The sequence below is a fragment of the Harmonia axyridis genome, chromosome 1, assembly GCF_914767665.1.
Source record: "Harmonia axyridis chromosome 1, icHarAxyr1.1, whole genome shotgun sequence".
Taxonomy (NCBI): domain Eukaryota; kingdom Metazoa; phylum Arthropoda; class Insecta; order Coleoptera; family Coccinellidae; genus Harmonia; species Harmonia axyridis.
In genome coordinates, this window is record NC_059501.1 from 66,529,820 (window position 1) to 66,553,162 (window position 23,343).

Genomic DNA, 23,343 nt, shown 5'->3' on the forward strand with positions numbered 1-23,343 from the left:
CAATTACTCACCGTGTTATTACGCAAATCCTATAGGTGCAGAATGTGGATTACGGACGCAGGCCAACCGGGCAACGTCGTCGTTTCCTCCGACAGGTGCTGCGAACTTTCATTTGCCAAACCGGTTTCGATTCTTGTTGCGTGATCGTTCTAGGAATTTCGTCACGATATTTGTAATTTTCGATTTTTGAGCTGAAACTGTCTCGAACGTTTAGATTGGACGAGGTGATGAAGAAGACGAGGTTAAAATGAAATTTTATTTACACACTCGTAAAAAAGACAGCTTTCGAAAAAATCCAGCGGTAGGTTTGTATTTTGTACAGGGTGTCCCAAATTCGAAGCCCATCGAAAGCATCTCGAGAACTATAAGATTTTGAGAAGGAATTTCCAAGGATCCCCGATCTCCTTTTTCGATATTAGATATCAGAAAGCGGATCATATATATCTTGATTCCTTCTCGAGTTACAGGGTGTTTCTGAAAATGACTGTTGCAAATATTTCGCCACACATATCTTGGTTTTTGTTCGAGATATTTGAAAACTCTAAAACGTTTTTTTTCAGTGCTTTTTATGATTTGTATGATACTCATAACATAACAGATAATAGAAATCAGTTAACTTTTGAGAGATATAGAGGTGAGTTGGTGTTTCTTGAATGGGAGACTCAAAAATCCGTGTTGGGATCTCTTTTTTTTTTACTCTATTTGGCTGCTTTGCGTCTTCATATCTTATCCACCGAGCTTTCTTTGCTGATGTTGGATATGATCCGGAGGAAGGTGTACAATGATCAACTTACAAACTCGGCAGTTCTCCAGCGTGACTTGGACAATATAAACAAGTGGTGTGCCCTTTGGTTATTACCTTTTAACATATAAAAATGTTCGGTTCTTTTTATTGGAAGGAAAAGCTCCCACAGAGGATACTTCCTAAACGAGGTCAAGGTCAGAAGTACTACTAGCCAGCAGGACTTTGCATTACCATCAACCAGGATTTAACATGGTTGGATTCTATCACTGTAGTATTTATTTCAAATCATTCCTACTGGTCTATATTTTCGAATAAACGTTCAAACGGTGTGATCCGAATATACTTGTTCGATTCGCTACTATACTTACATTTGCCCTAAAATGGAATATGGAGGTCCTATCTGGTATCCTGTTTCGATAGGTCTATGCCATGAAACCCTCATGATGATTTTCGGACCCATTTCCTTCCAGGACCGAAGAATGCGTGGTGAAATATGAATATAAATGAGAATATAAATATAGATATAGATATAAATATAAATATAAATATCAATATGAATATGAATATAAATATAAATATGAATATGAATATGAATATGAACATAAATATAAATATAAATAAAAATATAAATATAAATATAAATATAAATATAAATATAAATATAAATATAAATATAAATATAAATATAAATATAAATATAAAAATAAATATAAATATAAATATAAATATAAATATAAATATAAATATCAATATGAATATAAATATAAATATAAATATAAATATAAATATAAATATAAATATAAATATAAATATAAATATAAATATAAATATAAATATAAATATAAATATAAATATAAATATAAATATAAATATAAATATAAATATAAATATAAATATAAATATAAATATAAATATAAATATAAATATAAATATAAATATAAATATAAATATAAATATAAATATAAATATAAATATAAATATAAATATAAATATAAATATAAATATAAATATAAATATAAATATAAATATAAATATAAATATAAATATAAATATAAATATAAATATAAATATAAATATAAATATAAATATAAATATAAATATAAATATAAATATAAATATAAATATAAATATAAATATAAATATAAATATAAATATAAATATAAATATAAATATAAATATAAATATAAATATAAATATAAATATAAATATAAATATAAATATAAATATAAATATAAATATAAATATAAATATAAATATAAATATAAATATAAATATAAATATAAATATAAATATAAATATAAATATAAATATAAATATAAATATAAATATAAATATAAATATAAATATAAATATAAATATAAATATAAATATAAATATAAATATAAATATAAATATAAATATAAATATAAATATAAATATAAATATAAATATAAATATAAATATAAATATAAATATAAATATAAATATAAATATAAATATAAATATAAATATAAATATAAATATAAATATAAATATAAATATAAATATAAATATAAATATAAATATAAATATAAATATAAATATAAATATAAATATAAATATAAATATAAATATAAATATAAATATAAATATAAATATAAATATAAATATAAATATAAATATAAATATAAATAAAAATATAAATATAAATATAAATATAAATATAAATATAAATATATATATAAATATAAATATAAATATAAATATAAATATAAATATAAATATAAATATAAATATAAATATAAATATAAATATAAATATAAATATAAATATAAATATAAATATAAATATAAATATAAATATAAATATAAATATAAATATAAATATAAATATAAATATAAATATAAATATAAATATAAATATAAATATAAATATAAATATAAATATAAATATAAATATAAATATAAATATAAATATAAATATAAATATAAATATAAATATAAATATAAATATAAATATAAATATAAATATAAATATAAATATAAATATAAGTATAAGTATAAATATAAATATTAATACAAATATATATATATACAAATACTAATATAAATATGAATGAATATTTTTCATCGCAGTTTTTCATCCACAGATTTGTCGAAAAACATCGCGTTACGGTTTTTCAAAAATGTCAACTTTTTTTGAAGATACATATTTTTGATTGAATATTTTCGATGGGAAACCTTATTCATAAATATTTTTTGTGTCCATTGTATAATTTTAATCAAGTCATATATAAGTAGGGTGTCTCATTTAATTAGAAATTCCTGTTCGTTTTAGAGATATAGAGAAGAGTTGATGTTTCTTGGAGTTCTAGAAGATGACAGATCTCTATCTGTGCTTTGTGGCTGCAGCCACCCAAAAATACAAACAATTCAGAAAAGTTTATTAATGGAAAGAACATTATGTCTTTAATGGATTTTCGTTTATTATTTATTATCCAGCATCTATCGGCCCCTTTAATGTAGAAAGAATTACGATGCGTTTGCTTCTCTGAGATAACCATAAACCATAGAATTTTGTTGCGACGAGATAGTGTTTCAGTAGTTGATATATATTATGATATATTGATTATTATTTTGAAATCGATATTGCGAATATACATAAGTATTAGACATCCTAGAAATATCTGAAGGAAAACTGAATTGGTATTTGAAATAATTCATTTTTATTGATTCGTTCGACATTCATCCCTTCGAAACAAAATCCTTGCTGCTCTATTGTCTGAATATCTGAAATCATCCTGTATATGGTTAATTTATTCAGAATTTCGAACTGGACCTTTTACGAATTATAAATCAACTTTTTCCAACATGTAAATATTTTATGGTATAAGTTGAATACCGATATCAAGCACCCATCTACTTGAAATCAATCAATTTAATGGAGAATTTCGTATTCGTCCTCATACTTCAACGAATGTAGGTACATATACAAATTTCGGACCTTTTCTCGTCGATAAATGAGATGAATCTGAATCCAGCCAAGAATTCGACCCGAAAGCCGTCACGCATTCGAGATATTTGCATAACCCGTGAAATACGGTACAAGCAAAGGTCGAACATGCCAATTTGAAAGCGTTTCGTATTCAGAACAAGCCTCGCCACGTCGAGGGTCATTGCCAGAAATTTCGGCATCGAATTTCCATTCGCTCGAATTCTTCGAAGTCTGGTTATAATTATCATTGTTTACCGACCCGATCCGGTCCAGAAGTTGGTATTCAAATTGAGAAAAAAATATGTGTAATGGCAGACTGAGTGGCATACAAAACAGAACGTTTAGTACCTCCTATACTGGGTGTTTCAGAACTAGTGGTTAATAATGAACCACCGTATTAGCTGTATTTAATATTGGGGAAGTTTAAGTTTCTTGAAGCTCTGCGAAGGTACGATTTTACTTACATATTACTGATGCAGCAAAAATCATGGAATTTGGTATGACTCTTGTTACTTGAGAGCTCTAACTATTTCTGTGTTTTACCATTCTACATCAAGCTTTCACGAGCGGAGCTTCGGGTCATTGTGGGACTGCTGACAAGGCATTTGCCCATTCATTTATCCGCCTATCGCGCCCTTGAAGACTACAGATACGTTGAGGTCATTGTTGTACTTATTTTATATAGATAACGGGTTCTGATTCCTCTTAAATTTTAGCATGAAAATTTCAGTGGATATTTGAAATACTGTAGTCTCAGGAGTAATCTCATTCATTCATTTCAATATTCCATGACCGGATTCATTATTTCTCATTTGAAGTGTTCAGGTTAAAAATATGACCTTGTATTATGAATTTAAAATCATGGTTTATATATAAAAAAAAAACATAAATTCAGCTACAAAATGCGGTATCACTCAAAGTTGTAACATCTAACATTCTTTTTTTATGAATTTTTGAAATTGGACAAAGTTCGAAAAATTTGATGAAAATTAAATATCTCGTAAAAGTCGAGAGTGAATATAAGAGTGAAAATCTTCTTTGAAACATATTGAACATCTAGTATATGATAAGAATTCGCTAATGTAGGAAAAATTTCATCAGTGAAACAAAAAACAGAAAAAAATGCTCAAAGACAAAATATGAATTCCTCGAAACATTTTTTGCGGTTATTTTCTATTCTGAAAATAAACTGACAACTGAAATTTGAGATAGTAATTAATTATTGGTTGTGTTACATATTGTAATAAAATTTTGGAATTATCAGATTGATCAATTTGATAAATAAAGAATATGCTGATATTATGTTCGTGTATTTTTTTAAGCATAAGAAAAATAGACGAGGCTCACTTCATTAAAGATGTGTGTTTAGTACTCAAATTTCTGAGGGTCGCTTGGCATGTTCGGTTCATCTTGATTTCTCACAAAATATTCTACCCGGTATGCTACAAGGCATTTTTACAGGAATATATTTTCAATATGATGGGGCTAGACCTCATTTTGGTTTAGAAATGAGAAATAACTTTGATAATTCTTACCCAAATAGATGGATATGTCGAGGAGGACCCGTATCATGGTCTTCTCGATCTACAGATCTTAACCAACTTGATTATTTTTTTTGTAGAATTGCAGCTGAATGATATGGCTGATGCTGAACATATCCGGTCAAGACACTAGTTGAATGAAATAATTAAATGTTGCGATATATTAAGAAATAAGCAAATGGTTTTCAATTCGAACAATTCTGCAAATAACTTCTACCGAATTCCAATAAAAATAATTCATTCGTTTTTTTTTGTATTTTTAAGACTTATTACTGAAATTCGATGTTTTCCATTTCGTTGTTGTTTCATTATTGAATTAGTTTATTGAAGCTCTAGAATTTCTGAATGATTTTTCAGGAAAAATTTTACGTTTCATGTTTGATCACGAGATATCTCATGTGAATAAATCAAAATTTTCGAATTTTATCTAATTTCAAAATTCATAAAAAAATATTGTCAGATGTGACAACTTTGAGTATACTGCGTATTAAACCTGCATTTATGCTCATTTCGAAAATCTAAACAATGGTTATAAATTGAATGGTTGAAATACAAAGTAATACTTTCAACCTGAACACTTTGAATGAGGAATAATGAGTCGGATCCTGGAATATTGAAATAATTAATATCTCTCTGACTCAACCTCGGCATGTGTCAATTACATCCCAAGTTTCAATAAATTCGCCGATAAGTTTGGTTCTGAGATGGTTTCATTATTTCCATGAATATGCAAACTCATCCTGTAGCTTTCTTAGGAAAGGCAGAAAATATTTGTTTGCTGTCAATCCGTACTCACCTAGTCCTACTCTACTTCTGGTATGAGTATGTACAGTTACTTCACTATCTATGAACTAAATTTCTATCTATACTCTCTCATCTATTCTTACGGAAATATCAAAAATCTTTCATTTGGGTCTGGTTCATGATTTTTTCTATTGGTGGTTTTAACTTCAGTGTGTTAATGGGATTACTGATCAAATGCAGGTATTGTTATCGCTCAAATTCCTTCTTCAAAAGGATGGGGCAAAGACTCTTTTGCTTTCCTGCTTTGTTAGTCGATTCAAAGCTCTAACTTCGTTAGTAGTAGTAGTGTCGGAACAACAATCGGAATCGGAAGTATAATTTCGATCGTTCCGATCGGAATCGAAATCGAATCTCAGTAACATCTCTCATCATTTCTATTGATCCCAAGGTTCGATTCATTCGATTCGATGATGATATCGTCCTTAAATTAGTTTCTGTTCATCTAATTGAATGTTTTAGACGGGGGTGTTCATTTTATCACACATTATTTAATGCGAATTTAATGGGATGGAATTTGAAACGGTTCAAGACTACTCGGGACAAATTGAGTCGAGTCATTGTATCCGAAAAATTTCGAAAGAAATATTTAGTCGATTATTTTTAGATTCATTCTGCGAGCAACGTTCTTGGATCGTTTCCAATCGTAATCTGGTGGCGATTCCCGAAATGCACATGACATTATTGAATTTCATTCTTGAACACTGTGCATTAATCAAACAATATTGTTCTTCCCAAAACCGACAAACGTCGGTTTAGAAACAAATGGTTTTTTCAAGTTCAAAGCTTGAAATATATAACGGTGAGAGCATCGAACGATTATTTCAGATTTCAATTTTCAGAACGTTTTACTTACAACTGAAAGGTATTTATTAGAGATTCTGAAGCTGAAACCAAATGGACCTAATGCAATTTTCGCCATATAAATATATATATATATATATATATATATATATATATATATATATATATATATATATATATATATGTGTTTCCAAATTATACGTGAACCTTGGTGAAAGTTGGTAAATAAAGAAAACAATAGTAAATTTCTAATATAAATTTGCCTTGCAACTTTCAAATTCCTCCATTCAAGTAAGACAAAATGATTTCAGAATCTTTCCAAATTCCTCCTTTATTTCTTAAAAAAATTTTGGTTAGAATGCAGGCACTAGTTTTGTCAGCTGATTTCGATTTGAAAGAGGAAAGAAGCAAAGAGAGGAGAGTAGGTAATGAATTGAATATTTTTTTATTGGATTTAAACTCAAAATTTCAGTGGAAAAGTATTTATAAATGACAGCTAATGCGCCATATTAACACGTCCTCCAAGGTTCAAGTCTAATTTGGAAACACTCTGTATAGGGCAACGATTTTTGTTGATGCAAGATGATGACAGACCTCACGCCGCTCGAGTTGTTGAGAAATTATCTAGAGGAAGTCGGTATCGTTTGGCCAGGTCGGAGCCCGGATTTGAATCGCATAGAGATATTCTTGGGAGAAGATTACAAGAGGAAAGTAACTTGAATACTTTGAAAGACGTACGCAGAGACCGATTGCAATATAGGGAGACCTGGACCGAAATGACATAAAATCTTTTATTTTAAGTATGGGAAGTCGTTGCCAAGAAGTGATTTCTGTCAGAAATGGAAATACTATTATTACTACTATTATTATCGTTTAATTTTTTTTCATTTTCCTCCGTTTTTTCATTTTCCATGAAATCAAGCTATAAAATGGTGTTTCTCGAGTAATAAGAAAGATAATGAAGTGAATCGAAAATGAAAATGTTGAAAAAAGATAAGGATAAAGTGTAAGTTTAATTCAAACTTGGTAATATAACTGTTACACTCTACAGAGTGTTACGAATTTCATGAAAAACACAGGGTATAATTGCGACACCCGGTATTTGTAGAATAGAGGTTTTCATGAGCATACGGTTTACACACTAACTATAAAATCTGTCATTCAAAGAAAAACGTCCAAATCAGACAAGTAGTTTTGATGAAAATGTATCTTAAACTCTTGCCTAAATTTTTGGTGCTGCGTTAATTTATTGGCGAAGTGTATATGTGTGTGAGGATAAGTCCTCAAGTACGGAGTATCGACTTATTTTCTATTTGCTAATAGTGAAAATTATGTTCATCATCCAGAATCTCATGAACATCGTATCATTGGAAGATCAAAAAAATTTTGAACTCATTTACTTATAGACATATTAATAAATTATTATATTCTACCAAAAAGCTTCATCATTGTAATTTCTTTGTTTACTGTGCCGTTTGCATTTTGAAACACCTAACCTACCATTAATTCCTCGACTGCAATGATGTATCAAAAGGAATATCCCGCCCAAAATATCACGTTATATTTTATTTAGCTGTCCAGTTATTTCTGGAAACCTCTAGTTCAACGTTTTAACGTCCACTTGGACCATTTCCAAAAACTAAATGACCTCTTTATTTATTGATATTCTGAACGTAACTGGATTTTGTCGTGATTGAACATTTCTGACAGATGATTCTGAAGGGAATATGGCCAATGGGTTTCAAATGCTTCATCATATTTTATCCAATGAAGGTCTACCCTATATCATTGAGCATTTAATGAAACTTGACATAATTAATGTCGTGCTATATAAAATTACGTATCAATAGCGTAAAGGCTCATTTTGACGGTGATAGTAACTATCGAGTAGTTTACATGAGGACAGTTGATGCGATAGTTACTATCACTATCACACTATTGTGATAGTACTATCACCGTGAAAATAAGCCTTAAAAGCAGTTTTTTATGAACTAGTATGTAAAGTTATACTTTACGCACTTTAAGTAGATGCCAAGCGATAGTGGAAATCAAAAGAGAAAAAAGTGATTCCAAAGATTGTATCCGGTTACAAAATATTAGTAAAGCACTTGGACTATGCTCTGGAGAATTCTGTAATACAAAGAAAGGTTTTATATTTTTACTAGCGGACCCGACAGACGTTGTCCTGTACACACGTCTTTAATTTTAAAATTGATGGCGTCTACATCTAAATTTTTTGCAGCTAAAATAGCTCGCTCTCGTTATGTGGTGGCATTCCAGGTAAATCTAAAGAATTCAAAAATTCTACTGGATAGTTGACCACTTCGTCAGGATCAACAACGGTGTCAATTGATTTCGATTACAAAGATTGAAAAATTCGGTAAGAGTTGTTTTTGGAGCCGTTAATGCTTGTCTTTGATATCCTTCAGGGACCTGTCGAGAGCTTCAAGCGAATGCTTGTGGGCCATTGTAGGGTATTGGATCGGCATCAGGCATTGGAAGTAACGAACCAATTTGGTGATATACTTGGCCTTGCATTTTGAATGTGGATTCAAAATTACGGCCATCTTCATTATCAATAATTTTTGTTGCTGCAAATGATGTCATTTGGAAGCATGAATTTAATTTACGAATTTTCCGTAAAAATAATTTCGATTGAGATGTGATTCCAGCTAAAAGCGTTTTTAAAGGTTCTGGTGGTGGTTTTAGCGGTGGCAGTGATATTTTTCCAGATGCGCAGCATAAACCAGCTGATTCACCTTTGTACTTGAAAGCATGACAATGTTGACACTCTTTGTCCATACTACCAATCGTGATCAATGCATGTGATGAATAATCTATTTCAGGATCATATTCAAACGCGAGACGATTAAGTGATGCTCGTGCCAATGCTCGATTATCTTGTACTCGCTGTTGGTTACGTTCTCTATGTGCGTTGGTCGCTCGTTGACGTGCCTCTCGTTGTCTTAATGTATTAGCACGAAGACGTTGAGCACGTTGCTCTAAATTTTCATTTGCACGTGTACATGCAGCTCGATCTCTTAAATTTACATTATCCATAGAATGTTCTTCTACTGTTCTATTCAATCTATGATCATGAACTAATTGCGCGTGCTGAGTACGTCGACCAATATTTCTTGCTCTTCCACGAGGACGTGGCATTTTTCTACAAAAATAAAATATTGCAAAATAATATACAATGAATATGAGTTACTTATTGATAATGAATTTTTAATTAATTAACTCAAAAGATTTATTATGACAAATTTTAGATAAAGAACATGTAATCGCATTTTGTGAGTTTTTTTATTTAATATCTCCAAAAATGAATTAATTGTCAATAAAAATAATTAAAAAAATTCAATCCTCTAACTACACAAATAAACTTGAAGGTTATGTTGGTTGTTAATAAACGCACGTGTAAATTAAAAAAGATAATTTATAAAAAATATACTCACTTCGATTCCGCACTAAATTTACAAAATGTATAAGTTATTTATATACACTTCAGAACTCTTCGAAAACTAATGACATTAAATATTTTAATTAGCAACTTCACTTGAATAACACAATTATAACACAAAATAACGAAATACTTTTTCAAATTGATCGTAGCACTATCTGTCGGGACAAACTAAAATTAAAATAGAATAATATTGAATGCGATGAATCTGATGTAAAACATTACAAAATCAAAAACTCCTTACAAATAAAAATTAATTAAAAAAACATCTGAATTCACAAAATTATTTATACACACTTCAAAACTCTTTAAAAAATAATTACATTTAATATTTTAATCAGCACATGAATTGAATAACAAAATTTTTTTCAAATTAATCGTAGCACCATCTGTCGGGACAAACTAAAATTGAAATAGAATAATATTGAATGCGATGATAGCGCCGTCCGCCGGATCTAATGTAAAACATTCCAAAATCAACAACTTAATTGAAAAAACATTTTCCAGTAGACCAAACTGTAAATCTAAACCATTCTCGAATCTCCACGAACACACACAAAAAATTTCATCAAAATTGGTCCAGTCGTTTAGGAGGAGTTCAGTCACATACACACGCACACAAGAAATATATATATTAAGATATTTATTTTTTTTAATTCACAAAAACTTAATTTATCGTAATGCCATTGGATGTACAATATTTTTAGTTAGTCCATGAGGAGTATAAACAAACAAACTCGATGGTTTTCCAACTCTGGAACACGCAACGTACAATTGGCCGTGAGAAAAACACGGATTTTCTATGTCTAAGCCACAAAATGTCATCGTTTGACATTCCAAAATCAACAACTCCTTATAAATAAGAAATTAATTGAAAAAACATTTTCCAGTAGACCAAACTGTAAATCTAAACCATTCTCGAATCTCCACGAACACACACAAAAAATTTCATAAAAATTGGTCCAGTCGTTTAGGAGGAGTTCAGTCACATACACACGCACACAAGAAATATATATATTAAGATATAGTGTAATAATTCATATTTTATTGATTAAGAGTAATGAGTATATTGTTTTTTCAATGCCTGTTCTACTTGGAATGAAAACATTTCACTGATGGAATATTCAGTATGGTACTTTGTGTTTCCTGATACTTTCCATCTCCATAGGGAAGCATGGACTTTGACGTAGAACGGCAAGAGTCACCACATTTTTTATATTAGATTAATTCGCCTATTGCTAATAACTGATAAATTTCTTCACAGATCAAAGGAACGAACTCTATATCGTGATTTAAGAAGCAACGAACCTAATTATTGCCAAACCCACCCAAAACGTTGAAAATGCTATTCGATATCTCAAAACCAATACACTAACAAATTTTCGTTGGAAGACTTTATTTGGTTCTACTTCAATTTCATTCATAGTTTACCTCCACATAGTTGGGAAGTTTAGGGGAAAGTATCGGCTTGGAAGGCTATATATTGGTAACTACTGACATAATGAGTAAAGTTATGTTGCAACCTCGAGATCTCATCAACTATGAGGATATATTATACCATACACCTACGTTCGCTGAAACAATTTTTTATTTTTAAATTGTATATATAATTGGTGTTCCTAAATTGGAGGTACGAAAGAAAATGAGAGATTCCTTGTATAATTTTAAGAAAAAAATCTCTGAAGTTCATCCTACTGGATTCAACTATAAAGGAAGGGAGGTCCAAAATTTACTGGAATATAACCACCCTTCCCTTATTGAAGAAAAAAGTCCCATAAACATGGTGTTTCTTGTAGTTCAACGTTTTTGTGATCATTCTACCAGTTTATCGAATCTTAATTTATCATCGCTACAGATTTGGTGAATAAGTACCAAAACTTATACCTAATTAATTTATTCATCACAGCTGAAACTTTTTAGTAATTTTGATTTTCCTGAGAAAAGTTTTGTACTAGAAGTACTTTTCCTGTTACATTTCTCTAAATTAACATATCCCATCAAAAATTACATTGGATGTCAAATGATTGCTTAAATAAAATAAATCTTAAAACAAAGGATACAATGATAACAAACATTTTCACATGAAATAGTCTTTAACAATGTGACAAACTATCATCTCCTGCTATAGAAGGCTTTTTTTCTATTAGTCCTTCAGTTGGGTTTTGAGTACTTTTCTTTTTATATCTTTAAACTCTGAAGGTAGCTTGTTACATACTTTTATGCCTGTGTAATTGATAACAAGCGGGAAGGCTTTCACTCTGTGATGCTGTAGAGCATTCCGAGTGACCATTACCGGCTCAAAATACGAAAAATACAGACATTGTGACGAAATATATATTGATTGGGACACGAGCGCTCAAAAACGAATAAGCAACTGAGGATCTTGCTTATCATAGTTCTCAATAAGGGTCATCCCTATTTCCCTCAAAGTAATTTGCTTTCATGGATCTCCCGACCTACTGCTAATAGGTTCAATATCCTGTACTCTTAATTAAATAATTCCACTACCAAAGATGTAGGTATATGATATACCTTCATAGTACATATCCATAAAAAACAGTAGTTTTATTGTCTAGAAATAAAGATCTATCAAACGTGTCGAAAAAGACGAGCCATCCAACGATAAATCTTTCATCGGGTGTCCTTGAGTCTGAATAATTTATGTGATCGACACCAGGTAAGTGCTTTGCTAAATCAAAAACACTTATAATAAATTTCTATGCTTCTTCAGATTCATATCAGAAAGATATAGAAATTGTCTAAACGAAGTGTTGCATGATCAAATGAACAATGCAGTACAATGAGTGAAATTTAAAAATAATTGCATCAAATTATTATGAAGTATGAGTACCTTTTGATTAGGCAATACATTTGTGAGGTCCTTTTGAAGTGAATTGGTCTGGATTATGAACCCTGGATATTTGGAAATTACAATGTGAAGAGTTTTCCAATAAAAGGTTTCATTTTAAATAGCTCGCTATCTAAGCAACTTTCACTATTGAAGCTGTTATATTTTATTATCTGACAAGTGAAAAATACGTCATTTTTAAAAATTGAACAATACGTGCTTCAACAACGCTTGAAATTGTTAAAATTCATTACTAAATGGTTTCTCTCGTTACTTTTCTCTTTTCATTTACATCATAGTTTCCGTTTCCCCGTTTTTTCGTGAAATTCATTTTATCAATGCTCTTCTTGCCTATATATAATCCTTGATTTTTGGTGTATCTGTGGACTGTCGTATTTCTTCGTTTCTTGTATACCAAGGAGCATCTAACACTTCTTTCAGTGTCTAGCTTTGTATTTTTCTGATTTGTTGATTTCATTTTAGTTCATGTTGATAATTTCTCTGCAATGTCATGGTCGGTCAAATTATTAAGTTGTATAGCCTTACTTAATGTCAATTAAAAAGTATTGGTCTGGCAACCAGTGACGGCTCGTGCCCTCGAGATGTGGGTCGGCCACACACACACACATATATATATATATATATATATATATATATATATATATATATATATATATATATATATATATATATATATATATTTTTAAATTCACACTAGCGTGGTTATATATATATATATATAAATATATATACACACCCCTTATCATACTTATAACTATATAAATAAATATATATAAACAAATAGATTTCCACGTCACCCAAGAGGACGGGTTGGTTTTTTGTTTTTAATGGGAAACCTCACCTAGAATAGCCCTATTATAACCCAATATAAAAATGTAGTTCTCAAATCAATGAAAACTGAAATAAAATGAAACTCTTGAAAAAACAGAAATAATAAAATATTCAATTACCAACATAAAATATATATTTGAATAAACATAGAGAAAACCTCTCACGAAAACATATAAATAAATGTATAAAATATAAAAAAATCTTATAAAGACCACAAAAAATATTGTGGAAATGACCGCATGTATTCTGGTCGAAAATGTATGAGCTTGCTTACCCTTTATTCATTTTTATAGATCAAATCAATTCGACGATCTTTCTTTGTCGCGAAGTCATCAATTATTTTCTCGAAAAAAATGTTTCCTCTGGCTAGTTCTTTAACTAAACCTCTTTCGATTGATATCAGTGCCAGGTTATTTAAACGGTCTTGAGACATCATGTTCCTACTGAAAGATTTTATTCTTTTGAGCGCTGAAAAACTTCTTTCTATTGACGCGGATGTTGGTGCCAGGGACAAAATCATACAAAATAACTTATATAATTCAGGAACATCGGAAACAATATTATTTGGGAAAATGAATTCCGTAATACCATTCAGCATATTTGAATTGCCGAAGATAGCATTGTCCCAGTACATGATCAGAAAATCAATACCTAACTACTATCGAACGGCATAAATAAGTTTTTTTCTGATTAAGACGTTATATCCCATAATCAACCATTCATTTGAATATATTTATTATATTTTCATGATCTGAAAATCAATAGCTACTATCGAACGGCATAAATAAGTTCTTTTCTGATTAGGACATAATGTCTCATAATTAACCATTCATTTAATTATCAAATATTTGAAATAAACTGTAAAAAGTTGCTGCTTGACGCTCTGCAATAGGATAACCGGCCAGCCGACCCTGTGTATTGGGAAGCGACCTTACATCGAGTTTTTGTGCCGTTCTACTGAGTGGTCGTATTCTGGGCGTATGTCGTAGTATCTTTTCCTTTACGTAGCGCTCTCGGTAGCGCTGGTTCCGTAATCGGCTCTCGGCCGACCTAACGTGATGAGATGCTTTCAGTGATATTCCAGGAGTTGCAATTGTATAATTGTAACATTTCTGTTACATTTCAGACCTAATGTTACGGTGTTACGTACAATTCTGGAATAACTTGTTTGGGGTGATGTTACGAAAAGTAACCATTTACGATTGTGGTTTGTTACAATTTATGAAAGGGAATAACAACGCTGGATGCTTTGGAAATCGAATATTAGGTGGGTCCGAAAGAAAATATTGGCCGGTATAAGTTATATTTTCCTGTTCTGAGTGGAAATATTCATTACCGAGGGAATTTGGATATCGAAATCGATAACTCCGATTGAGTTTGAATGAATTGAATATCTAGAACTATTTTCTATTTCCTGATAATTTTTGGGTCGGCCCGGCCGACCCTGCCGACCCTGACGAGCCGTCACTGCTGGCAACAGTTCCCTAAGGAATTCCTTTTGTGATACGTATCGACTGGCCGTAAGAGTAATTTATTCTGACGCATTGCTACCAGAGAGGTAATTCGCGAATAAGCTCAGTGTTTCCCCTCTGATCTCGTACTGTTCCATCTTTCTTAACAGTATATCATGGTTGATGGTATTGACTATGGAGAGCAACGGTAGATCTAATTTTCCTGAAACTGAGTTAACTAGGGCCTAGGCGATTTTAAATATCATGCTTTTTCAAAAGTAAATCAGTCTGTGTTTCACACACTTCTCGAAAATTTTTACAAAATCATTTATTATTATAATTGGTCCCGAATTAGTTACATATCTTTAATCTCCATTATTGTAATACATGGGTTCCAGATCACCAGGGACGATACCACTTATAAATCACAAATTGATAATTTGGCATAATTTTGAATTATTATCTCTATGGAAATATCGCCTAAACTAGCAGAGGCTTTATTTTTTTTAAGAAGTTATAACTAACTGATTGCTTTTCAATGTGAGAAACAGCGAATCTCGAATTTCTTCACATCTAGTGCAACTGATATTCAGCGTGAGATGATCCTAGGCCTAGGTTCACCTTCACTTGTGCAACAAAAAAACAAAAATGGAAAATAAATAAGTTTATTACTATTATAATTCTTGGTTCTATACGTTTATTTCACTTAATTTTTGGCAACTGAAAAAAATAACAATAAATAAGGACTTCCAATTTTAAAACCATTTCTCAGACAAATATCAAAATCTGTGTGAAAATTGTAATCCACCTCCATAATTGGGCCTTCCAGTACCCCATGGACCTCCATAATGTCTGCCATAATTGGCATAGGCATCTAATCTTGTGTTTCCATTGTTAGATCTCCATAAGTTGGCGTTTCCTGTAGCGGAGAAGTCAGTTCCAAAACCACGAGTGTTAGAAGCGCCCAAATTTATTCCAGAACCTGAAGAAAAATAGATAAAATTACAATAAATATTATTCAGTTATCTATTTAATGTATTTCTAATAATTATCGAAATAAACATGTAAGTACCTGATGGTTTATGTTCATAGCCAAGACCTCCTCCTAATGTTGTTGGACCAGTTGGCTTGAATTGTTTGGAAACGAAACCTCCTCCACTAACTAGATGTTTGTCGTTTTCAAAAATAGTTCCTTTATGCCCCAAAGTCACTTGAGTACCTCCTGGATTCTTGTTGATATCTACAGATGTTTGTCTGAAAAAAAAAGTGAAATTGTATATCAAAAGCGAAATAAACAGTTTAAACGATTTTTTTCCTAATAATAGCAGTGTCAGAACTAAAGAAAATTCAAGCAGAATATTGAAAATAATTGGGAAAGCACTGAAGTAGAGTACGATATAGTCTCGGTGCTTTCTCGAGCTACTGGGTCAAAGTCAGCTGAAATTTTCCAATACAAAACTTGAACATGATACATAGTTGGGAAGATGATTATTTTTGTATTGATTGTCTTACAAAAGGAAAGAAATGGAAAGAGGTGACTGAGATAATTTGGAATATTTTACAAAATTGATTTCGTTTCTTCAACAAAATTGTTTGCAACAAAGTGATTAATGACATTGTGTTGAAAATAGGTACTTTAATTCTATTTTTTCATGGCATTCCACTTTGTAGATTAATTGAGTAATTATATTCCATAATGATCAAATTTTAGGGCATATATTGTAACAACTGAAAAACCAGATAATTTAGCCCAACAATTGATGTTAAGAATACGGAATATCCAACCTAGAAAATATGAGCAGAATATCGAAGAAAATGGAGGAAAGCACTGATATGAAGTCAGGAGATTTTGAGGTATTGCTCATGCACTAATCGCACCCTTGAAGAACTTATATACAGTTCTGAGCGATCAAAAGCTCCCGAATTTAGGTCAGTGTTTTACTCCTTCTTTCTGGGTTTCATCGACAATCGATATTGTTTTTTTTTAATTATCGTTGGTAATATGTATATGTTTTCAATCTGTTAACACCAAATTGCACTTAGTTTTGATCGTTTAAATACTTCGGTATTCAAAAATGTTTGAAGGTATCGAATTTGAAAAGACAGTACTTATCAGAAAATTTTTGTGAAATTACATTTACACGATGAAACTCAATCGAGAGATCTATGTATTTTAGGTACATCTTGAAAATTCATCATTATCAATTCGAAACTCACCTTCTTTGTCGACTGAGTGGCATTGGTACCATAAGATATTCTGATCCAAATTGGTCTTCAACAAGATATGATTCTGAAGAGGCTAATGCGAAGATTCCAAAAAGGAATAACAAATTTCCGTTCACCATATTGATGAGATTCAATTGAATATAAGTGGTATAATGACAGACGACAAATTCTGAACTGACTGAATTCGAATATAATTCAAGATTATATATTTTTTCAAAGACTAGAATAGGGGATTTTGATATTTTTCAAGGAACAAATGAACATGCCTCATTAATTCTGATAGACCATAAAAGAGTTAAATGTAAAGTCCCTTGTCCAAAAAAAGCACGATCGAAAAATAATAAACAATGAGACAGATAACCTTCGCTGACCCTGATCTAATGTAGCCGTAGTACCACAGATGTAGTGCTAATCGCATCTCATTGATAAGGATGGAAAAAGGTGAATCCCAACAAATTGAGTCATGCCATAATTTCTTCCTCGAAAACATATAAAATGTTGAATGGTTGTTCAATTGCTTCAGTACGAAAATTTGATTCTATCGTTTACAGACTTGTGATCTAACAGTGCTATCAGTATGATGTTGAAGGGTGTATTTTTCCTTTTTGGAATATTTGCATTGGCTGCTGGTGACACGTATCTCGTTGAAGATCAGTTTGGTTCAGAGTATCTCATGGTTCCAATGCCTCTTCAACGACAACGAAGGTGAGAATTCAATTTTTGAATAATATATACCTACTGTTGAGAAAGAACAGTCAGAGATTTTTTTTATTTGTATTTTATCGCTTCAAATCTGAAAATTCAGGTGAAATTATTAAGCCTAAGAGTGCCTTGGTGTGAGTTAATATACCAACAATAAGAAACAATTTCAAATATTTCATCGAAATTATGTTACCACATTACTGAAAAAAGCTTCATTTCGAATATTTCATAGGTTATAAAATCTATTGCAATTTCTTCACACTAATATCTATGTAAAAATGAATTTTTTTAATGTTTTGCTAATTTTGTTTCACAAGACGCTTGCTTTCAGAATATATGTAGAGTGGAAACTGGATAAAGTGAAATTAATACACCTATAGCAAAAAGTTAAGTAAAGCGTTTCATTTAAATTTGAATGTTTCAGACAAACATCTGTTGACATCAACAAGAATCCAGGAGGTACTCAAGTGACTTTGGGCCATAAAGGAACTATTTTTGAAAATGATAAACATCTAGTCAGTGGAGGAGGTTTCGTTTCCAAACAATTTAAGCCAACTGGTCCAACAACATTAGGAGGCGGTCTTGGCTATGAACATAAACCATCAGGTACGTACATGTTTTGTTTGAAATTTCATTAGAAAGACATTGAATAGATAACTGAATACTATTTATTTATCTTTATCTATTTTCCTTCAGGTTCTGGTATAAATTTTGGCGCTTCTAACACTCGTGGTTTTGGAACTGACTTTTCTGCTACAGGAAATGCCAATTTGTGGAGATCTAACAATGGAAACACAAGATTAGATGCCTATGCTAACTACGGTAGACATTATGGAGGACCATGGGGTACTGGAAGGCCCAATTATGGAGGGGGATTACAATTTTCACACAGATTTTGAAGTCTGAAAAATATTTTTAATTTTGTTAGTTTGTAAATATTTATTGATTGTTCTGTAAAAACTCCCATTAATTAAGTTGAATAAACTTAGACAACAATAAATCGCAATTGCAAAAATTTCTATCATTTCCTTTTTTTATCAATGAAGAACAGGGGAATCCATTTTTTGCAGCAGCATTCGTGTAACAACAGATGAAACCAAAATAACTAACCACAGTAATAAATAAATTTCGAAAAATTTGAGTTTGAGGAAAAGTACATTCAGACCTAATTGGAAATAACGTGTAAATGTGAAATTGCAAGTAGAAGATAAACGGGATAAATCGAAAAGCTAAGTTTTAGAAAAATCGATTTGATTGGAATTCAAATTCTAATTATAGTAATATAGATGACACATGTTTGTTTTGTGAATAATTTTTCTCACTCTAATAAACAAAACTAGTGATAATTGAATTTTACAAATGATTATAATCTCCGCACCTATTATAATTTTAAAAACATTTATTAATAACCATCTATAGTATCATCCAGAATTTATTAGTTAGAATTAAGTAACATATTGTAATAAGATGGGTGAGTGCGATTCTATATGATTTATTGGTTTTCGAAATATTCATATTTGAATTTTGAATAACACTGGTTTATCCGTCAAGCATGGTGTGTAATCAATCGAATTTATTATTTACTTATTCTGTAGTTTTGATGATGATACATCAAAATACTGTTAGTTTCTCCCATCAACAATAAAGGTTAAAAGGTTCATATATTTTATTTTTATTTCAGGCATAGTACAAGAAAACAATTTTCAAAGAACTGCTCTGAGAACCTTAGACGAAAAAACAAAATAAAAAATTGTTGAAAATAGTAGGCAATCGGCAATTAAATAAATATTAAATTAAATGGGCAAAGGGTATTCCCCTCTCGAACATACACAGAGATTCAACTAGAATCTAGTCTTCACGTTTTGTTTTATCATTAATTTTTCTACATTCTTCTATAATTTGTTGCTTCAACACCTCCAATGAGACTAGATTGAGATGACTCCAAAAAAAAATTAGAGGTGAAAATGTTGAACAAGCTCTAATAGTAGACTTGCTTTTCTGGGTTCTCTTCATTGAATAAATCTGCAGGTGCAAAAATGCTATCAGCACTCATGCCTCTTGTAAAAATATTACTTAGCAACGTGTTTTTTTTTCGGAAAAGATCGATGCCCTAATGATAACACTCACGAATAATAGAAAAAAATTTGTTCAAAAACAGAAAGACGAATCAACTTGAGAACGTTTTTATAACTTTATAAGCAAAATATAACTTTTATATATTTTCATAAGCCAAAAATGTAGGAATAAACTAAATAATATAGGGATTCATTAACGTATACTTATGTGAAATAATGAAATTGCCTTATTTACTTTTTGAACGTTCATCCTTCGACCTTATCTGTCGGTAATTTTCGAATTTTGTTTTTTATGTTTAGAGCATTTGCCAAGAATTATTTATATCCTTTCATTCAATTGGCGGTTTCTTCAATGTATTCATCTTATCCTTATATTCTTTTATTTAATCAATTCATTTCCATGAAATTAAATACCTATCCTTAGGTTTCCAATTTAATTCAATTGATTTCAGTTGTTCACCTAATTCATTTTAACTTTCAAAATTTATATAAATAACTATTTACTCGGTATGTTATCTTAAGTAATTCAGGTTTCATCTGTTGATGTAACACGAACGTTGTTCATTAAAGAAAAAAAGAAAAATGGATAAATTTATACAATCGCAATTTATTGTGGTATAAGTTAATGCAACCTATTTTATGGCAGTTTTTACAGAAAAATCAATAAATTATTACAAAATAACATATTTAAAACTATTTTTGAATCTTTTATCAAAATCTGTGAGAAAATTGTAATCCCCCTCCATAATTGGGCCTTCCAGTACCCCATGGACCTCCATAATGTCTGTCATAGTTAGCATAAGCATCAACTCTTGTGTTTCCATTGTTAGATCTCCATAAGTTGGCGTTTCCAGTAGCAGAAAAGTCAGTTCCAAAACCACGAGTGTTGGAAGCTCCCAAATTTATTCCAGAACCTGAAGGAAAATAGATAAAATTACAATAAATATCATTCAGTTATCTATCCAATGTATTTCTAACAGTAATCAAAATAAAAGATGTAAGTACCTGATGGTTTATGTTCATAGCCAAGACCTCCTCCTAATGTTGTTGGACCAGTTGGCTTGAATTGTTTAGAAACGAAACCTCCTCCACTAACTAGATGTTTGTCATTTTCAAAAATAGTTCCTTTATGTCCCAAAGTTACCTGTGTACCTCCTGGATTCTTGTTGATGTCAACAGATGTTTGTCTGAAATATGCAAATTTAAATAAAAAGCTATAACTTTTTTTTGGAGAGATCTCGTAGACAGAATGAGTGAGAGCATATGTGAAATGGGCTTGAGATCAAAAACCCTACTGAAAAGACCTCCTGGTATACCACCTAAAAGATTATATGAAAGTTGGTCATCAGCTTCACAACTAAGACTGAACAAGGCTGCAAGACAGTTATAAACAAGACTATGTCTTATAAATAAGAAAAAGAAGAAGAACTTGTGTCCTAGGTTTATTAATTTCACATATCTTGAGATAAAGCGTCTTGTGAAGAAAAAAAATGGACACTGATTTATCAGAACATTAAAAAAAATCATTTGTAAATATTATTGAGTAGAAATTGTAATAGCTGAGATTTTATTACCTATGAACTATTAGAAATGAAGCTTTGCATTTAATTTTCTCCAATTTTTTAGAATAATTTCAATGAAATATTTAAAATGTTCTCTTATTAGATAGGTGATGTAGTAGTTTCATAGGTATGTTGATCGATAACAAGTTGATACCCTTAGTTTCAATAATTCCACATGGATTTCAACTTTTGAAGTGATAGAATAAAAGTAAGTAGTATCTCTCACTGTTCTATCTTAGCAGTATTCAAAAATTAAATTCTTACCTTCGTTGTCGCTGGAGAGGCATTGGAACCATGAGATATTCTGATCCAAACTGATCTTCAACAAGATACGTGTCACCAGCAGCCAATGCGAATACTCCAAAAAGGAAAAATACACCCTTCAACATCATCCTGATAGCACTGTTAGATCACAAGTCTGTTAACGATAGAATCAAATTTTCGAACTGAAGCAATTGAACAACCATTCAACATTTTATATGTTTACGAGGAAGAAATTATTGCGTGACTCAATTTGTTGGGATTCACCTTTTTCCATCCTTATCAATGAGATGCGATTAGCACTACATCTTTGGTACTACGGCTACATTAGATCAGGGTCAGCGAAGGTTATCTGTCTCATTGTTTATTATTTTTCGTTCGTGCTTTTTTTGGACAAGGGACTTTACATTTAACTCTTTTATGGTCTATCAGAATTTTACAATACACTCTACAATCTTTCGCGAATAATGAGGCAGTATTTATTGTTCTCTTAGAAAGGTCGGGAAAAATTTGAATCCTTAGATTATATTCGCATTGATAAAGTCATGATTTTTTGTTTCTATCATTGCATTATTAAATATAAAATCCCATCAAAATAATTGTCAATAAAAGTTAATTTCTTCTTTTGGAATCTTTGTACCTACTCATCACAGCTAGATCAATTCGTTACAGATCTTGTTCTGCAACAAAAAAGATAATTTTGAAATTGATAATTCCTAATGATTGCCAAAAATAAAATGTCGAATTTTAGTATCTTAATGAAACATATTGTGTATTTGCTGCTCAAAATTCTAGTTCTGTGTACATATTCAAGAAAAAATATTGAAACACGTATTCTTCAATTATTCGACAAGACTTATGTGTTAAATTTTAAATCATTCTTTCATATAATACCAGGTGATCGATTAGACTGCAAAGTGCAAATATCAATCATATATCAAGTTCAATTCTTCCGGAGAAATAGCAATAATATAACAATTCCCGAAAAAATTCCCTTTTTTTGAAATTATAGGTATTATATTTACGGTCAACTGTCTCATTTTCTCATTTCAATAATTAT

At 30.4% G+C, this 23,343-nt stretch overlaps 3 protein-coding genes across 3 annotated transcripts; 1 reads left to right on the forward strand and 2 right to left on the reverse strand.

Moving 5' to 3' along the window:
• Window positions 1-16,108: 16,108 nt before the first annotated feature.
• Window positions 16,109-17,871, reverse strand: LOC123670974 (attacin-B-like). The gene is made up of 3 exons (XM_045604583.1): window positions 17,675-17,871; window positions 16,530-16,711; window positions 16,109-16,439 (listed from the first exon to the last, which is right to left on the reverse strand). The coding sequence occupies exons 1-3, from the start codon at window positions 17,800-17,802 to the stop codon at window positions 16,237-16,239; spliced, it is 513 nt and encodes a 170-aa protein (XP_045460539.1). The 5' UTR covers window positions 17,803-17,871; the 3' UTR covers window positions 16,109-16,236.
• A 323-nt stretch (window positions 17,872-18,194) lies between these two features.
• LOC123670975 (attacin-B-like) lies at window positions 18,195-19,404 on the forward strand. The gene is made up of 3 exons (XM_045604584.1): window positions 18,195-18,388; window positions 18,810-18,991; window positions 19,082-19,404. Exons 1-3 carry the CDS (start codon window positions 18,261-18,263, stop codon window positions 19,282-19,284), a joined length of 513 nt encoding a protein of 170 aa, XP_045460540.1. The 5' UTR covers window positions 18,195-18,260; the 3' UTR covers window positions 19,285-19,404.
• A 1,643-nt stretch (window positions 19,405-21,047) lies between these two features.
• Window positions 21,048-22,482, reverse strand: LOC123670976 (attacin-B-like). The gene is made up of 3 exons (XM_045604585.1): window positions 22,287-22,482; window positions 21,466-21,647; window positions 21,048-21,374 (listed from the first exon to the last, which is right to left on the reverse strand). The coding sequence occupies exons 1-3, from the start codon at window positions 22,412-22,414 to the stop codon at window positions 21,172-21,174; spliced, it is 513 nt and encodes a 170-aa protein (XP_045460541.1). The 5' UTR covers window positions 22,415-22,482; the 3' UTR covers window positions 21,048-21,171.
• Between the last annotated feature and the right edge of the window lie 861 nt (window positions 22,483-23,343).